At 34.9% G+C, this 19,005-nt stretch overlaps 1 protein-coding gene across 1 annotated transcript in view; it reads left to right on the forward strand.

The window, feature by feature from the left end:
* LOC106664802 (protein scabrous) overlaps positions 1–19,005 on the forward strand; it is a 69,368-nt gene that overhangs the window by 47,890 nt on the left and 2,473 nt on the right. Inside the window, exons 5-7 of the mRNA XM_014390808.2 lie at positions 8,963–9,088; positions 9,633–9,720; positions 16,852–17,019. Coding sequence (XP_014246294.1) covers positions 8,963–9,088; positions 9,633–9,720; positions 16,852–17,019 — 382 coding nt within the window. The remainder of the gene's footprint in view (positions 1–8,962; positions 9,089–9,632; positions 9,721–16,851; positions 17,020–19,005) is intronic.

Genomic DNA, 19,005 nt, shown 5'->3' on the forward strand with positions numbered 1-19,005 from the left:
AAGTATTTGATTATATTTGTCATTTGCGATTGTTCTATGCCGCACTACAAGAGACCACTTTTACATCCGACAAATTTTAATATTTCCATATGTCTGAAATTGTTTAATACCCAATGAACTTATTTGTAGAGTTTATTCTTTTTTTGTAACGTTTAATTTTTACAACTGAAGGTTTTAATTATATTAAAAGGTGATAAATTATTGAAAAGCGAGAAATGAACGAGAGAAATTCCAGTATTTTTCTACCCTACACAAGATAATATACAAACATGAATAATTGAAAGAAGAGAAGGAAAGTATTGTAGTTACTTTGCACAATTCAAGTTGGAAAATAATAAATTTTTAATATTGACTGCTGGTGTAAAATAGCGTGTATTTTTTAATGTTTTCAATCAAACCTTAGTACGAAATTCGACAAAATTGTCCAATTTTTTCTCAAGGACGGAAAAGCAACGAATTCTAACTTTACAGTAGGGTAGATGATTGTAATATCGTTAAGTTTCCCACACTCGGCCGAAGAATAAGGAGATGAGCATGGGTGCATTCCCTTGAGAACTGTAACGCGTCTGCAATTCAACAGCCCTTTAAAAAAAAAAGCCAACGTCTTTATCCTCGGGTGAATAATTTCGTGCGACGAGCCTAAAGTGGGGACCGTTAATCTTATATTTCTAGCCGGGGCTTTGTTTTGTTTTGTCATCGGATTAAGCCGCTTGAAGCTTGGCCGAAGTGATTAACTGCTAGTCGTTAGTAGTTTGCGATTGTGCCCGGGCTGGTTGCTGATGCTGATGTAGCAATTGTTATTAGCAAGTTTCGAACGGGATCCATTTACCCCTTTCGTTCCGATGGCTTTCCGTTTCGATAGATTTAATCAAATGGATGACTCCACAGACATGAGGTGAGTAAAACCGATATTTTACTCGCCTCTCGGGGCCAAACCCGTCCTTTGCAAATATTCACATCATAAAATAAATTGGATATTGGCATGTTTCCCATTGGTACATGAAATGACTACAAAACCACTGAGATTTTACTGTGTTTATTAAAACAAAATTATTTTTTACATGAAAACGCAGCTCCCCCCCCCCAAAAAAATAGCCTAATTTATACTAACTATTAAAACGCTATTGTTAAACAATTAGTAAAAATAATAAAAATAAATAAATGGCCAGAATAACACATTGATGCCACCTTTTATGCGGCGTAAAACATATATTGACATAGTAAGGTGTGGCCTACCCTTAGACTTTAAAAAACTTTTAAAGCCCAGTAGTAATTGTAATAAGAAGTTGATTCAATACCTCGAGGGGATAACGATGAGCGCATATATGATGTTTCGTACATTCCTACTTTTAGGGAATGTATGTATTAGCGTGAACGCAGGATATGTTTGGGTACGGACACACTAAAATACTGTAGGCTATTTAGTTTTATGTATATTTGCAGTGTAATAGGGGCGGGTAGTCACTGGCCTAATAAAATCCGATTGTGTGAATTTATTTATTTGCGTGAATGGTTACATGTATAAGGTCTGTGGTGGAATATCGATTACCCAAAGTCTTGTCGAAGCAGCTAGGTTAATGATGATAGAGAATTCGTGATTTTTACTCTTTATGAATGCATTTATTGGAGTGAATGAAGATAGGACGTCAAGGTGAAAAACGCTGGTTTAGGCTGTGTAAGGGTGAGGTGCGGGCGGTATATTGAGAATTTTAAAGTCACGACAAACTTAAATTAAGCTATCGTTTTAATAATTTGTCGTATCTTAATTGACTTTGGAAATTGTAACTACGTGTGAAAGGGTTAAACGTTAAGGAAAAATAATAAATAAAAAATATATATAACAGATTTTAAAAGAGAAATTTGTATTAATGCTCCACTTCGTAATATTTACTAGTTTAATTAATTTTGGTATTATTCAACAACTACTTTTGCATATTTGTATTCAGACGCTTAATCTGACTTATCTTAGGCTTAGCATAATGAGAAATGTTATTTGAAAACTTTTCTTAAATGCTTTCCACATAACTTGTACTTGCTTAATGAATTTCAATTATCTTAGTCATTTATCATTTCCGATCATTTCGCCCTATCTATCCTCACTGTTTTGGTTTTCAATAACAAATAACAAAAATGACCCACCTACCCAAAACTGAACATAGCGCGAAGCCGAAACGCGTCTGACAAACGACAGATACATCATACACAAACCTCAAGACGAAACCTCATAATAGACACCAATGGCCATGGATAAATAGGAACTAGTGAAAAGAAACCTACAACCTCAGCATTGTTCTTTTATTTAGTACTTTAGAATAAATTTTAATTTAATTTGTTAGTTTAAACAATCAATCAAATCATCAACACGAGTGTGTAAAGTTTAAAAAAATGTTCAAAACAATCAGGTAAAGTAAATTTTTAATAATTTGGTATTTTTATCGTGTCCACCTTTGGCCAAACTGATGTACAAACAAGGGGGTATTATTATTTATTGTGCCTAACCTTTTAGCTTCAGTTTTTGAATTATATATAAATCCAATATGTTTAGTGGTCTGATTGACCAAATTACTTCTTTCAATTATTTATTCTTTGTATGTAAGGTCTCGGTTGAAATGAAAAAGTAAGTGTCACGAGCGGAATTCGAACCCACGACCTTCGGTGGCGCTTGGCTAAACAAGCAAACAAATTTAACAATTTAAACGAAACATCGATTAGCTGACAAGCTAATTAACGTCGATAATAGTGGAAAACATGTAACAAAATAAGTCAATTTTTTGTTTGAAAAAAAAATAGTTTAAAAGAATACATATATGGCCTAGAGTAGAGTGAGATTTGACATGATAGCATACAAGTACCCGTCCCTGAGATGGAGTTCATATTTTATAGTTTGCGTAAACCGGGAAAGATGCGCCTTTTGCGCTTTTCTCCTTTTTTAGCGTTTCAGCGTAAAAGGGGCCAGGTAGCAGGAACAAAGGTGCGACCTAAATTTTATCGGTCTGACGTACACAGAAGCCTTCTTATCGCCCTCCCCACGGACATCAGGAACACGCAGTTTCGGCGACCGTGTCATCGCCACGTCCCGTTTTTCAGTTGGGATTAAGGGGGATATAAATATCACCCCCTTTCCCCATCACGACTCAGACAAACCATTTCACATTTTCAAATTTATTGCCTGCAGAATCTGAAGCCGACCGATCTAATTGTCGTCCGCTGGGGCGAGTTGAAGAGAGGTGTCAACCGCCCCTGTTGACAGTATGAGGGGTGTGTCGTTGGGAAGCAACCTCTGATGCCATTTCATTAATCAAACTAGTTGCAACACTCTGAAATAACAAATTGCTGTTATCGAACAATCTGATGCTCTCACGATTAGCATTACGGAACTTTCTATTGATAATAGTACCATAAATAATCAAATCCTTTACTAGGGTCAATCGTTATACAAAAATTAAGGCATATAGCAACACGTCAGCATCAATTTTACATCTTTCTATAGGGTGAACACACTTTATAAATGAACAGGCATTCAATTTATTTGACTCGTTTAGTACTAGCTCGATAAAAGTGCACGATTCGATATACAACTTAAGAAAACTGAAAAAACTCCTAACCTGTCATTAGCGATGAAAAGATGTGGTAACGACATTTCTACAAAAATACAAAATATATATATAATTATTGGTTTCAATTGGTTAAGTCTGATAATTATTAATACAACTAAAGCGTCTAATGTATTTAATCGTTTTCATACTTGTTTAAGAAATCGGAAGTTAGACAGATACAAACACAAGCTGTCCTCCCTCAAGGAAGCATTCTTGGTCCCATTGTTTACATCGTTTATACCATCGTTTACATTTCAATAGACACAACATTGAACATTATTAAAGATAAAAGGCCCCACATAACACCACACACAACTCTATCAAAGAACACGTTCGTCCGATCCGACACTGCTGTGTTAACGGATACTTTACATACGACAATCACTTTTACAAACAACTTTTTGGTATAGCCATGGGTAGCAACCTAGGTCCGATACTGGCAAACATAATCATGACACATCTACTAAATGCAGTCATACCACAACTTCCTTTCACATTACCCTTCCTCACTAAATTCGTAGATGATATATTGACAGCAGTTCCCACAGATCAAATTCAAACTACATTAGATACATTTAATAGCTTTCACCCACGCCTACAATTTACACACGAAATCGAAAACAACAAAAAAATACCATTTTTAGATACACTTGTAATAAAACAACCAGATGGCACATTAATCACAGATTGGTATCAAAAATCAAGAAACACAGATCGCTACCTCAACTTTAAATCTTACCATCCTCTTCATACAATAATAAACACGGCCAAAGGGTTACTTCACAGAATGATTACCCTGAGCCATGAATCATTTCACCACAAGAACATAAAGATATACAAACAGATCCTCCATAACAATCTCTACCCTAAGCACATAATTAACAGAATAATCAACAATTACAACTCAACACTAACACATTCCACTATTACTAACAATACTACATTAAGTATATCAAAAACAAACAAACAAGCATACATTTCCATGCCATTTATTCAAGGCCTATCACATAAATTAAACACATTTCTCTCGTCTTCTTACATCGGTCTTACATACCAATATCTGGACAAGAGAGTAAAGCAACATATCTATGATTGCAAAAAACCCAAGCAAAATCCTACAGCACTCGCTACCCACCACTTTGAACACCAACACAATTTTGACTTCAAAAATCCAAAAATATTACATACAGAACAAAACAAATATAAACGTAATTTCTTAGAAATGGTTTATATCAGCAGAGTTAAACACAGCATCAATTACAGAACAGATACATGTAAACTCAGTCGCAGCTACGCCAATATCATTAATCAAATTCAATAAAATCACTAATTTCGTGGTCCGCTTGACCAATTAATACTTTACAATTAATTAAAGTTTTTAGTTGAGATGAAAAAAGTTGAAAAATAGCAAAAGGAGGGAAAACTCATAAGGTGGGGTTGAGATGGGTTGTTGATGTCCGAGTGGATCGAGATCACGATAGCTCAAGTTGTAGAGCAGCGGCGTATCTAGCCGAAGGTCGTGGGTTCGAATCCCTCTCGTGCCATTAACTTTTTTTCATCTCAACTAAAAACCTTAATTAATTGTAAAGTATCAAATTCAATATAGATAACATACATATATCATCACATTACATTCCACACATCAAATACTTTTCACATAGTCTAATTTTCCAACAATTTAGCTTTCCTTTTCCTATTTATCCCCTTTCTATATAATCCTGAAATGATAATCTGGACGAACTATTACCAACGCATTGTTTCCCTTTGTCGGCTCTTTTCACTTCAAAGAAGCCGACGCCTTACACAAAATTGTCTTTTATATACCGACTTCCTTCCCCACCCCTTCAAAACCAAACATATATCAACATAAAACAGCAAAATCTCACTGGAACTCTCAACACGACACGCAAGGATGGCACAATTACACAGAAGACAAACACTTTGGGTGAGTAGAAATACTTTGTTTGAATATAAAATATATTTTGCATTGTATAAATTCACTTTTCCACATCCTAAATGTATTTGTTAAATGTAAACATTGTTAACATTGTAAATCCCAGGCCCTGAAGATGATCTCAATAAAAGATCGAAACGTTGGCACGATAAAGAAAATGTTTTTTTGAAACCTACATCACACCCGATCGCATCTCACGATATCTAAGTAGCTATCGTTTATACCGCTGACCTAATACCATTCCCGTCACCTACTCGGAAAATAACGCATTTCGTCCTCCAACCCTAATCCTATCTAAGCTACTTCCAACATCTAAGAACACCTAGGCTGAGCCTTACTGAATGAAGGAAAACATACTCAGTGTATGTTCACATTGAAAAAAAAAACAGTCTTGCCATCCACTGTATATCAAGAACAAAGAGTACCAATTTCCATTCAAGTGAAATATTTATGAATTTACCTAGAAAACAGATTGACATTGAATCCCGACGCAAGACTAAGCTTAACAAAAGACTTTGACAGTTACGAAGACTTCTAGGACCGAAATCCATCATGACCGTCAACTTTATATAAAACCACATTGGACAAACGAAGTGGAACTGTGCGGTTCTTCTATACCATCCAATCCTTCCGATCAAAAGTCCGCAGACAAATTGTCAAATTTCCTTACTACTTCACTAAACTCACTATCCACAACGACCTCTGCATTCCTTCTATCAACTTATCTGTTCCCAATTCCAACAGTCGATCAAGCCTAACTCAATCGCTCGAGTTCTCTCATGCATTTCTCTCCCGAGAACTCGCCGCATCGCCTATCGACGTCTTAAGGTCCTCGAGGACCTCCTTGCCCCTTATTCCTTCACCCTGAGTGCCTGCATTGCCTGGACTTTGGGTGCAGCGCTGACATGAGAAAAATAGATTTTGTGACGACATTACATAATTGTGTTATGTACTAATATGCATTGGATAAAAGTACAATTATTTTTAAAAAACTTAAGAAATTATTTTCAACCTTCGACAGTGAGAATTTCATTGATTGAAATTGAAAGAAGAAATAATTTACTTTATAAATCGGCTCACTTTATTACGAGGGAACTAGCCAAAGCCATTGACTCAAATCATAAGGCAATAAATAAGGCGTAAAACAATAGGATTCGGAAATATCTCCTTCGACAATCTTTCAATTAACTGCCGTGCCAAACTTGGGCTCATCTCGATAAGGATTTTTCCCTTTGGAAACAGTTTTCACTGTTTTAACATTTCCCTTTTATCGGAAAGCGTTTCAATCGAACCCCGGCTATAGGCATGTATACTTTTGAGGGTATATCCAGCTTTTGGGCTTTTATCGACACTTTATTACATCGGACAGTCAAATACGATTGAAAATCAATTTAGCTACCTTTGATTCGGGTGTGTGAACTGAAAAAGAACCGTACACAATTAAGATCCGGTCCGAATTGATCTCTTGTTCACATCGTCAAGTAACAAAAGTTGACATTACATATTTATTATAAAGTAAGAAAAGAAAATTTTGGGAAAAAGGGAGTTTTCCTTTGTTAATAATTCCTTTGATTTTCGATGGATTTTTACGAAGTTTTTCGGCTTAAAAAATTTCCAATTCTATTTGGTTCAACGATCAATGTCATTGAGTAACTGTTTACTAATGCAGGCCGTTTTTTTCTCGATAGCTACATTTCGCAAGGCGAAATGGCAACAGTATTCGGTGGAGACGGTCGTTTCAGAGTAAACTGATAAATAGCAAAAAGCTAATTAAGTTAGAGGAGTCTTATTTCTCGATTCACTCAATTTTATAAGGAAACCACCTTTCACCCTACATAAATCATGAAATTGATTGTCGTTATCAACTACGAGTTTAAATGGACCCTCGGGTTACCTGTGTTTTTAAGCCCAATTGTGAGTACGTCGTTCGCTGGATTCGAACCCGGGATCTTTACCTTATAGTGTGTCAAAGCCTAAACCGTTACTGGCCGGTTTGTCTGTTCGTTCATTTTCTACAATTCCTTTGTGACCAAATACCCGAGATATTGTCAGGTTGTTGATGTTTTTCCCAGGTTGTGGAGGGATTAGATGCACTCACCAACCGTTTTGGATGTGATCTTTGTATGTCCTAATGCTTTTAGGGTTGCTTGACTGTCTGAATTTATGAGGATTTTTAGTAGCAATGTGTTTGCCAGTTTTGCTAAGAGTAATTTAACCATGGGTTTACTATGTCTGGTACCCCTTTACTTCATCCATTTCTTCTTTTGTTTTCTGTGGTACCCATTCTGAGATGGAGCACCTTCTGTTTATTTTTGTTATCTTCCTATAGGTTTAACCTTTAGCTCCTGACCAGTTTGTCTGCTTGTTCATGTTCTATAATTCCTTTGCATCCTTGTCCTCAAGATATTGTCAAGTTGTAGTTTTCCTCGGTTTTGGTCGGTTTGCATACATTCACCGACTATTTTGGATGTGACTTTTATGTGCTAATGCTTTTAGGGATGTTTGACTGTCTGATTTTATGAGGATTTTTTTACTATTATGATTCATAGCTTAAGAAACTTTCCTACTGAGTTCCCTACAAAAGTGCTGATTTTGGGGCCATCTGTATACCATATAAATGTAATGGATTTTCTTCTAATTTCTTCTTTTTCTTTGTAGTCTGATGAAACATACACGGATTTGTTGAAATCATGAGGAAGGTCAAGAATGAGGTAGTTTATAAAAAACATTTTTCATTTGTTTGCCGATGTTTCGACCTTTATTAGAGTCATCTTCAGGACATAAAGTGTGGTGCTATTTTTGTGGTGTCATATTAATTTTGTGTGAAAGTGTTGGGCTCACACAAAACCAATACGACACCTCAAGAATCGCACTGCACTTTATGCTCTGAAGATGACCCGAATAAAGGTCGAAACATCGGCAAACAAATGAAAAATGTTTTTTATAAACTACCTCATTCTTGACCTCTCCTCACGACTTCGACAAATTATGCAACAATAGGTCACTAAAAACACATTATAGGGATAGTATAGTCACAATTTTCAGGAATGGTATCTGATTATGTCTGAAATTGTTAATCCCCCATCAAAATTTATTTGTACCTGGAATCTGTCTGAGCTTCATCTTGTTTTCAAATGGAAGTAGGTTTAATAGTATTTCTAAGGCGGCTTGTCTTTGCCCCTGCAAACAAATAGTAAATAGAGTAAAATTATTTAATGACGTTAAATTAATTATTAAACTCACATTTATACCAAATAGGATGCAAACACTCGAGATATACACACCATTTACACATATTTACACGAATCTCCTCCCTTAATTTGACAAAGAAGTTCGGTTTTCCTACACCATCTCTTATAAAAGGCCGACAATTTTGACTAAAGCTAAACGAAAAACGTTTTTCTTTTGGCAGGAAAACCAAAAAATATCCTTGAAGGCAATTAGCGCTGGTTTGTCGTCGATGCAGGATAAGTTGGCCTCAATGTCATCAGCGCCTGCTACAACGGAAAATACAACAATCCACTTGAACCACGCCAAGGTAAATATTTAGATTAAGCCCTTTATTTATCATTGTTGATTAATACAAAATAAATGAAATCCTTAATGCCTTCATAAAGGCAGTGTTATTATTTAAACTTTTAATTTATGGAAATTATTATACAGCCGATATGAAATACTATTTTCTAAGTAAACGAAATATTTTTGTATTATTTAAACATTTTATTTCCTAAACAACCCTTAATTGTTGAAGGCTAGAAAAATTATTTTACCCTATCTGTCGACTAATATATTGTGATATTCGAAATGATATTAAAAAACATGATTTTTACAATCGAAGTTAAGTAATTTATGGTATTATCAGTTGTAAAATTTGTTTTTACGGTTCTATTATTTATTATCCAATCCTTTTGATTCGATACAATATTTCTGAAAAAGGTCCATCAAATAACTAACTACATCACATAAATTTCAAAATGTGGAGTGTATTTTTTTCTTAGCTGGTTTCATCGGTATATGACAGAACTAACCATCTCATTCAAAAGAATATTTTCTTTACCCTATTAACTACTGATTGTTTACAGATTGGAAGCAAAAGCACTACTGAAGTGGTCTCAGAGCTGAACACAGTCATATCGGATTTCAAGAGGGTCGTCGATTCTCTTCCCAGAGGTAATTATCTTCACGTTAAAAATTATACAGGATTTCCCTTAGCCTTTTTTTTTTTAATTTAAAAGTCTCATCACGTTATTAGAGCTGGTTGTCGAAGAGGGATAGATCGCCAGATAACTCACATGCAGATGTGTAGGAGGAAGTAGCGACCGTTTGGTATATTTTTTCTGGAAACATGTGGCCGAGTATCATTTCCGGCCTTTCGCTCTCCCTTTTTCCACCGGTCGTACGACTTCCGTTCGTAATGTTTAGAATTACATGACCGGTGGGTTTTTAGGGCGCAAACTTCGACTGCATATGGAATAAGCTAAGCTGAATCGATAACAACCCGGAAAAGAAAAAGCATGTTAATAAAAATTTACATTTTGTCGGTATAATACAAAATTTAATTAGGTCAAATACAATTTAACACGCCGGCTAATTAATTTAATAAACAAAAATGGCCTTCCCAAGTTTGAACTGAAGATGCCTCAATTTATTTTCACCCCAATTAACCTTGAATTGTTTGTTGGAGTTTTCAAATTCTGACTGATACCAAAGGAATTTTTATTTTAAAAAATGGAATGAATGGAGAAGTATGAGATTTTCGTACACCCGCTGGTGTAATTTTCCCTCTGTCATTCATCGCACGCAGTCGAATAGGTCCTTTCTAGTTTATCAGCTCTAGTTTAATTAGGAAGGTACACCAGTGAGTAACTGGCAACTTTTATCGTCGGACCTATTCACATAAAATTAAACCGAGAGCCTCACATCTAGTTTACCCAACATCGCTTGTTATTTTCCCATGCCGAATTTAAATTATTATAATCTCGATACTACGATTTAAAAACAACTTCAATCGCCTAAAAAGAGGAACTCCTTTTTTCTACGACATTTTATTTTTGATTTTATAATTAATTATTTTTCTAAATAATAAATAATAAATAACTTTCTGTAGACCATGAATAAACAGCCAATGATAAAAGTGTAAAAGACAAAAATAACAAAATAGTCTATTTAAGACAAAAGATTTAATAAAAAAATTAAAAAAGGAAAACATTAAATGCTAGAATAATCAGTAAAAAATCAAAAATAATTTTCAAAAACATCCTGAAGACCATGAATCAAGCCAACTAAAAGACAAAAAAACAACTCATTGTGTTTAACATACAATACGGACAAAAAAGACCAATTAAAGAAGGAAAACTCTAACTGATACACTGATCGGTAAAAATCAAAAGAAAGTTTCAATAACTTTTTATAAATTGCCAATGACAAAAATAATAAAATATAGTCGATTTAACGCAGGTTATAAACCAAATTAAAAAGTAAAACGCTGGCGCTACAACGATATGTAAAAATCATAAGCAAACTTCAATAATTTCCTGTAGACCTTGAATAAAAAGCCAAAGTTATAGAAATATAAAACATAAAAATTAGTCTATTTAACACAGAATATAAACAAAATTTAAGAATGAAAATGAAGGACAGATCTGTATAAAATAAAAAAAAAGCTTAAAGACCACGAATAAAAAGCCAAAGATGAACTACTATAAGACATAAGAAATCAAAATCTCGTTTATGAACACAGACGATAAACAAAAATGAAGTGTTTCAATAACTGTAAAAAACTATAACACAAAAAAAATAACAAAATCTAGTTTAATCTGGCTCAGAAATTTAAAGAAATTTGGAATGAAAACAGTGGCAAAATAATGGCCCCTTCTTTTTTTTAAATTTTTTTTTTACTTATTTGTTTTAGTTAATACTTGCAATCGTTATAATTTTTATGTTCTGTTGTTTAGTGGATATTTTTAAAGAAAAGCGTTGATCACCGCTTGCATTCGTTGTGGCATCGATTTTATGAGGTTTTGTTAGTGCTGTGGAATATTTCCATAATCCTCCAACAGCGCCATTCTTAATTACTGCAAATTCTCTGTCACCACTGGGCGAATTTTACCCTCTTTGATAACTCGTCCCAAAAGTTTTCGATAGGGTTTGCCTGAACTACATGTTGGCGAAAAAAAAAATAATAAACAAACCCTAGGCGAAGGACAGTGGATGATTGTGTCCTTTAAGAGGTGGAGGCAATAAAATTTAATTGGAAGGTGAGATGAAATATAAAAATAAATAAGCAAATAAATGAAAGAAGAAATATAAAATTCATAAAATATTTTTAAAAAATGCTAACATTTCAGTGGTGAGAAAGAAAATTTTACTTTTATGTATTTGCTATTTATATTGGGTTGTCCGGAAAATAATGCAGGATTTTAAGTTTTCATTAAAAAAAATCTATATAAAATATTCTGTTTACGTTTACAGGATTACTCATTTGTATGAATGTCAACACTTATTAATCCTCTTCCAAATGATATTGTTTGTTTACCTCTGTAGCATTCCGCTACTTGGAAATAATTCAGTCATCCTTATAATGTCAAAGCGAGAATTTCGTACGATTTTCTTTTACGAGTTTAAACTCGGCCGAAGCGGAGCCCAAACGGCTAGAAACATTAACCAAGTCTGGGGCGAGGGTTGTGTTAATGAGTGCACTGTGCAAAGGTGGTTTAAAAAATTTCGGGAGGGAGATTTCAGCCTTGAAGATGAAGAAGGTCGTGGAAGGCCTTCCTCTCTTAATGATGATGTTCTGCGATCAGTGGTGGAAGAAAACCCCAAAACAACTGTTCGAGAACTTGCAGAGCAACTCAAAGTCAGTAAAACGACCGTCGCTGACCACCTCAAGGCGATTGGAAAAGTGAAAAAACTCGAAAATTGGGTTCCACACTCATTAAACGATCGCCAAAAAAATCAGCGCTTTGATGTTTGTGCATCACTTCTTTGTCGAAACAAAAATGACCCATTTCTGGCCAGAATTGTTACATGTGACGAAAAGTGGATTCTGGACAGTGGCTCGACAAAGGAGAAGCTCCAATACATTTTCCAAAGCCCCCAACTCATCAAAAAAAGGTAATGGTTACGGTATGGTGGGCTTCATTTGGTTTAATACACTACAGCTTCTTAAATCCTGGCGAAACCATCAATGCTGAATCATACTGTAACCAAATTAATACCATGCATCAGAAATTGGCAGTAATGAAGCCCTCTTTGGTCAATCGGAAAGGGCCCATTTTGTTGCATGACAACGCTCGACCACATGTGTCACGTGTAACGTCACAAAAATTATTGGAGCTTGGCTATGAAACTTTGCCTCACCCACCCTACTCTCCGGACCTCTCGCCTACTGACTACCATTTTTTTAGACACCTGGACCACTACTTACAACACATAATATTCAAAAATCAAACGGAACTGGAAAATGCATTTATTGACTTTATCAATTCTAAAAATTCTGAATTCTACTCAGACGGAATTAATAAGTTACCAACACGTTGGGAGAAATGTATTGAGAGTATGGGAAATTATTTTGATTAAAGAACATTGCTTTAAAGTAACTAGTTTCTTTTTTTTTGTTTAATACCAAAATCCTGCATTATTTTCCGGACAACCCAATAGCTACAAAGATTGCATTAAGTAAATATTTTCTTATACTGATTGAGTAGGTTGGGTCACTTGAAAATGTTGCCCAGACAACACTGCTTCACAATGAAAGCTCTCCATTACAAATCATAAAACTGTATTCTTTCGCAACTCAATAAAACATGAACTAATTAAAATTTTATGTATTTTTTGTCTTGCCTTTTGTATGGTGACAAAATAGGGTAAACAATTGTAAAATAAGGAACATTTAATAAATTAATGTGATATTCAAAGCGTTATTTTGGGCCACGAGAGACGGGGAAAAGTATGAAATGGGAATAATTTGGGTCGAAAACCGATCATTTTAATACTTGAATTCCTGGCATCCCAGCGAACGACAATTCGGCATTTCAGCCGGTTTACGCGTCGGTAAATTTTCGGATGACTGAAAGATAGTTTTTCATCTCATTTCACGCCCATTCTCTTCTCCTATACATCCCGAAGACAAAAGAATATGTTTTTCTACATTCCAAATGGTACCGACGACGCCTTTTGTCATTCTGGCTGACGTGTGCAAACCCTTTTGCTGTTCCTGAAAACAAAACGGGCCAAACCTCGCCACGGCGGGTTTTACTTTGTTTTTCTGTTGTTTTCTGTTTTCTTTCTCTCTCTCTCTCTTTTCCCTCAACTGAAATTTCATCTCTCATCGCGTTGAATTATCAAAACTCTCGGATTAAATTAAATTACACCCCAACGTTTCAATGGCGAGGGTTAAGTATAACATTTTGGATAGAATTTGTTTTAAATTGCCCTATTAATAAATTAAAAGGTTTTAAGTTTCAATTCCAAGCCAATGTTCAATTATTCAGAATAATTGATTATTTCAGGATGGAAAACCTCCTCTGAAAATTATTAATCAATATTTAAATCATTGTGAGAGTTAAACAAACACGGAAAATGGCAGGAATTTTTTTTTAAACCGTTCCTTGTGTACAATTTTTAACGAAATTAAATAACAGCAACATGACGGTTTTTATAATACATATTAATCAAATAACGCGCAGTTATATTATTTAAAACGTGTTTACTTCAACCTGTTAAAATACCACTCTTTGATTAAACAACATAATATAAAAGAAAATTAACTAATAATGAAATTCCAACTTAATAAATTACTCAAACACGTTCTGTTTGCCCGTTGTGCCTGTAATATAGGAGAAAAGGGGTTTTGCTAAGGGACTTTTCCAGGCCCACCCCCCCTCCGTACATAAATAAACCAAGCACATTAATCTTGGGTTTAGTTTAATATTTCAATAAATAAACAAACTAGGCAGTTGCAAGCAAGGTGTAGCCAATTAAAAATCGTTCAATTTTCTTTTAAATAATCGATAACCATAAATAAACGATAGGCTGAAAAACCAGACGTTCCCCTCAATTTCCCTCAAGCTTTCTAAGGTTGATGTATTGTTTGCCTAAATCCCTGGTAAATACGATGTAAATGATACCCCGGCGATATTAATTGCGCCTCGTTTCTTAAGCCAAACGGCCAATTTTATCAACCTATCTTTACCTCTTTTTCCTACCACAGACGTAATAAATTATTGCGAAGCTCCATTATTCTAAGTGTGATGTTTAGCCGCAGAGAAAAATCCAATTTACTGTACAGTCTGTATATTTTTTAGTTTTTTACTTTTCCTACTAAACTGTTTTTCCTTTATTAAATTTTATAATAGTCAAATGTCATAAATTAGGGCGTTATCATCAGCCCCTCCCTATGCATAAGTATATTGCGAGGTAATAATATATTTTCTAAATGGAAAAGAAATTTTTTTTATCGATTGTTTCATTTCTATTTCGTTGACGAGGGTTTATACTTAAGGGCACTTCAGGCATTTAGGGGTGTCAGTGGTAAGGCAAAGGTCCTGGGTTCGAATGCAGGGCCGCTTCTTCGGATCGACATTTCGAATGGTTTTATTTTGATTTTTTTTTTTCAAAACACCGGCACACCAGAAGTTGCAGACACATCTCAGAGAGATAATCGTTTTATTGTTTTGAATGTACTCGGAAATCGTCATTCTACCTCTGTGGTAGACAAAGCGACGACTTTAACAAGTTAGAAATAATAATGTCAGTTTACGGACCGAAGACTTTCAGAAGCTGGATTACGTGCGAGAAGACTTCGTTCAAGTAACAGAACAGCTCGGTTAAGTTTCGCAAAAAGTCATATAAATTGAGCAATAGTGGGCTAAAATCTGGTTTCGGATGAATCCAGGTTTTGTTTGAGGTCTTCTGACGGCCGAGAGAGGGTTTGGAGAAGTACAGGAGAGCGATATATCCCCGCAACATTTTCACTCCGGAGAAGCTATGGAGGTGGCAGTGATATGGTTTGGGCAGGCATATCTATGGAAAGACGCGCAAACATGATCATCATTGACGGTTCCCTAACCGCTGCGCGATACATTTAAGATGTGTTATCATAAGAAGTTGTTCCTTACATACTAATTGGCGACGGTTTTATTTTTATGTATGGACAATACTCCACATATCTAGGATCGTTGGTGACTACTTGGAACGGGCTTCATTTCAATGTCTGTAATAGCCAGCATATAGTCCTGCTAGTTTTGTTATCAAAGTTATCAAAAAGGGTAAAAAGTCGCCCAGTGATGCCAAAGAACTTGCAGGAATTAAGAATGGCGCTGTTGTAGGAGGATAAAAATAATCCACAGCATTATATTCAAAATCTCATAAAATCGAAGCCACGTCCAAAGCAAGCTGTATTGAATATTCGTTGTTTCCTGCCAACAATTTTGGCAAAACTGTTCTACTCAGATTAATTTTTTATTTGATTTTTAAATATCCAGTAAACAACAAAAAATAAAAATTATAACGATTGCAAGTATTTACTTAAAGAAACGAGGATGGCCACTTTTTAGCCTCTCAGTGTATTTAATCGTATCGTCATTTTTTTTTTAATTTAAATTTTGAAAGTTATAAGTTTAAAAAGCCTGGGACTGATGAGAAAATAGAACAAATAAACGTAAGCGATATTGAAGCTGTTCGGAAAGAACAGTCCCTTAATAAGATACCAATTGAAGTCTAGCTGGAGAATCGGGAGAATTTATTTTAATTAGAAAAGGGAATAGGGACGTTTCTTTATTTAGAGCGTTATAACTAAGGCTATCAGATTTATTTTTTATTGCCGTACTTTAGAATAGGTGATACTTGGAAGAGCACACCCGACTCGTATTATGTATACAAATCCTTTTGTAATTATATTGTTGTTTATCGATTACACCACTTTTCGTCCCTTGGGAGATTCCTCCCTCAGTCCCGTCAGATTTATATAACTTTATCGATTTATATAACTAAATTGTTACCCAGGTTTTTCTTTCTCGAAAACAAAGACTTACAAATACATTATCTACTCCGTGTTGAAATAAGGCAGCCAACAATTTAAAAAACCTGGGTAACAATTTTTGCTGGATATTTTTTTAAGTCCACCTTTGTCTTTTGTAACGTCGTTGATGATTTAATTAACACCTGAGAGAGAAACGTTTGTTAACACAGCCTTCAGCGTTTTAATGAATAATTCAATAGATCCTTCTCTCGTTTATGCCCAAAGAGTCGCAAAATAACAAGACGTTTACATTTCAATTGTTTGTTTGTTTTTGTCCTCAGATTGCAAAGGGGTCCAAGGGAGGAAAATCGTCATGATCAAAGTCGGAGAAGACCCGAGATTGGTGACTTGTGATGACGGTTGGATTATTGTACAGAAACGCAAAGACGGATCCATACAGTTTAATAGAGATTGGGAGGAATACGCCAAAGGCTTCGGAAATCCACAAGGTAAACGTCCTCACTCAAATTTTCCAACATTAAAGTAGTCTAACATAAGTCTTCTCAAATATAAATAGCAAAAACATTTCATCTCTTAAAAATTTAATATGAGAAAATGAAAATACATAAGGAACAAAAATACTTCAAAAACCTTTGCCTACAGAAGCTCAAGCTTGGTTCTGACCAAAATGGCCACTACATCGTTCATTACTTGAAAATGTATTTATTAAAATATTTACTGCTTAAATTTTACGTTGTTTTTGTCGACACTACAAAAGAACTTAGCTTTCTGATATTTTACAGACGAAAATTGCTATTACAGTCATTATTACATTGCTTGAAAATACGATTAATTAGTAAGCAGACTCTTGTTATCCGTGGGATATACTTACCAAGCATAACCACGGATGATAGGAAACCCGTCGAATTTCAGCATGTATATTTATTTCCTTTTTTTCCAATAAGAAAATACAATACATGGTAAAATACATAAAGTTCCGTGCAGGAAAACAATATGTCCATGCATTAATAGGTATGGACCTATCCACGACATGGTATCACAAGTATCGCGAACTAACGTAACCGATTTCGAAATTTGATGCGTTGATGAATCACAAGAGCGAATTTTCGCAGTTTTTGAGTATTTGAGCCAACTTATTTTATTGTTAAGTTTAACGACTTCTATACGGGATTTATGTTGCATATGGCATCATGGGATGAGTAAAAGCGCGGATAACGACAGTCTACTGTAGTGCTAAACCATGTTTTCTTCCGTTACTTCTGACAAAACTAATATTTTTCCAAACGAAGAAAGGTTTTTTTTCCAGCGATAAAATGAAACAAGATTTTTACAGACTGAAATGTTTTTTTTACAGTAACACTTAGATTACTGGTAGATTTAAAGCGCTCAATTTCAATATTGATGATGGATCGAATCTGTGAACACATGTTGAACCGGCACTAGGTCACTTATTGGGTTCGTCTACAACCGCGTGTTTTGATGTCACTGGTACTTTGACAGCTTGTACCTTACACGGACGATTGACAGTGCTTCACTGAAGCTATCATAAGGCCGAAACATTTTGAGCTACATTAAAACCGCGATCGGCTACAAACTTGGTTCTGTACTGTAACACTCACAGTTTGTGGTAGAATTATTGATGTACTCACTCACACTTTAATTATTTCAATCAAAATTTCTGTTTAAAGTGTTAAATGTAGCGACCATCTTTTACTCGCGTATAAACTGGATCTCGGTATTGTCTTGATGGCAATAAATGACATAAAACAAATTTGATTATTACAAACTTTCACCTATTTTCAGGCCATCATCAGGACAAAACACTGTTGCATATGGCACAGTCAGAAATTTGAAACCATCTATTAGAAACTTAATTATATCAATGTGTAGACGCTTGTAAGATTGTTTTGCCCTGATGATCTTAAAACAGCTCGAAAGCTTGCAGTAACAATTGAATTTGTTTTTTCATCAAGACCGTACCAAGATCCAGATTATTCTTGGGTATTTCTATCAAAACATTCGAGTATAAATCCATTAAGTGGTCCAGTGCCGGTTCTACGTACGATCAATCAGTCCTGAAAATTAGAATTTATAATTTGACCGTACAGATATTTGTAAAAATAAAAAAACAAATTGTTTGTGTATCTATTCGTGATTTTGGTCAGAACGGTTTCAATTTTTTAAATATTAAATCCATTATATTTCGTGGTCCGATTGACCAATTAACTTCTTTCAATCAGTTATTCTTTATGTAAGGTATTGGTTGAAATGAAAAAGTTAGTGACACGAGTGGGATTCGAACCCACTATTTTCGGCTAAATAAGTTGGTGTCCGAGTGGATCAAAGGCACGATAGCTCAAGTGGTAGAGCAGCGGCGTATTTAGCCGAAGATCGTGGGTTTGTATCCTGCTCATGACAGTAACTTTTTCATTTCAACCAACACCTTATATAAAGATTAATTTATTAAATATTAT

The sequence above is a fragment of the Cimex lectularius genome, unplaced genomic scaffold, assembly GCF_000648675.2.
Source record: "Cimex lectularius strain Harlan isolate CLEC.00 unplaced genomic scaffold, Clec_2.1 scaffold150, whole genome shotgun sequence".
Classification (NCBI taxonomy): domain Eukaryota; kingdom Metazoa; phylum Arthropoda; class Insecta; order Hemiptera; family Cimicidae; genus Cimex; species Cimex lectularius.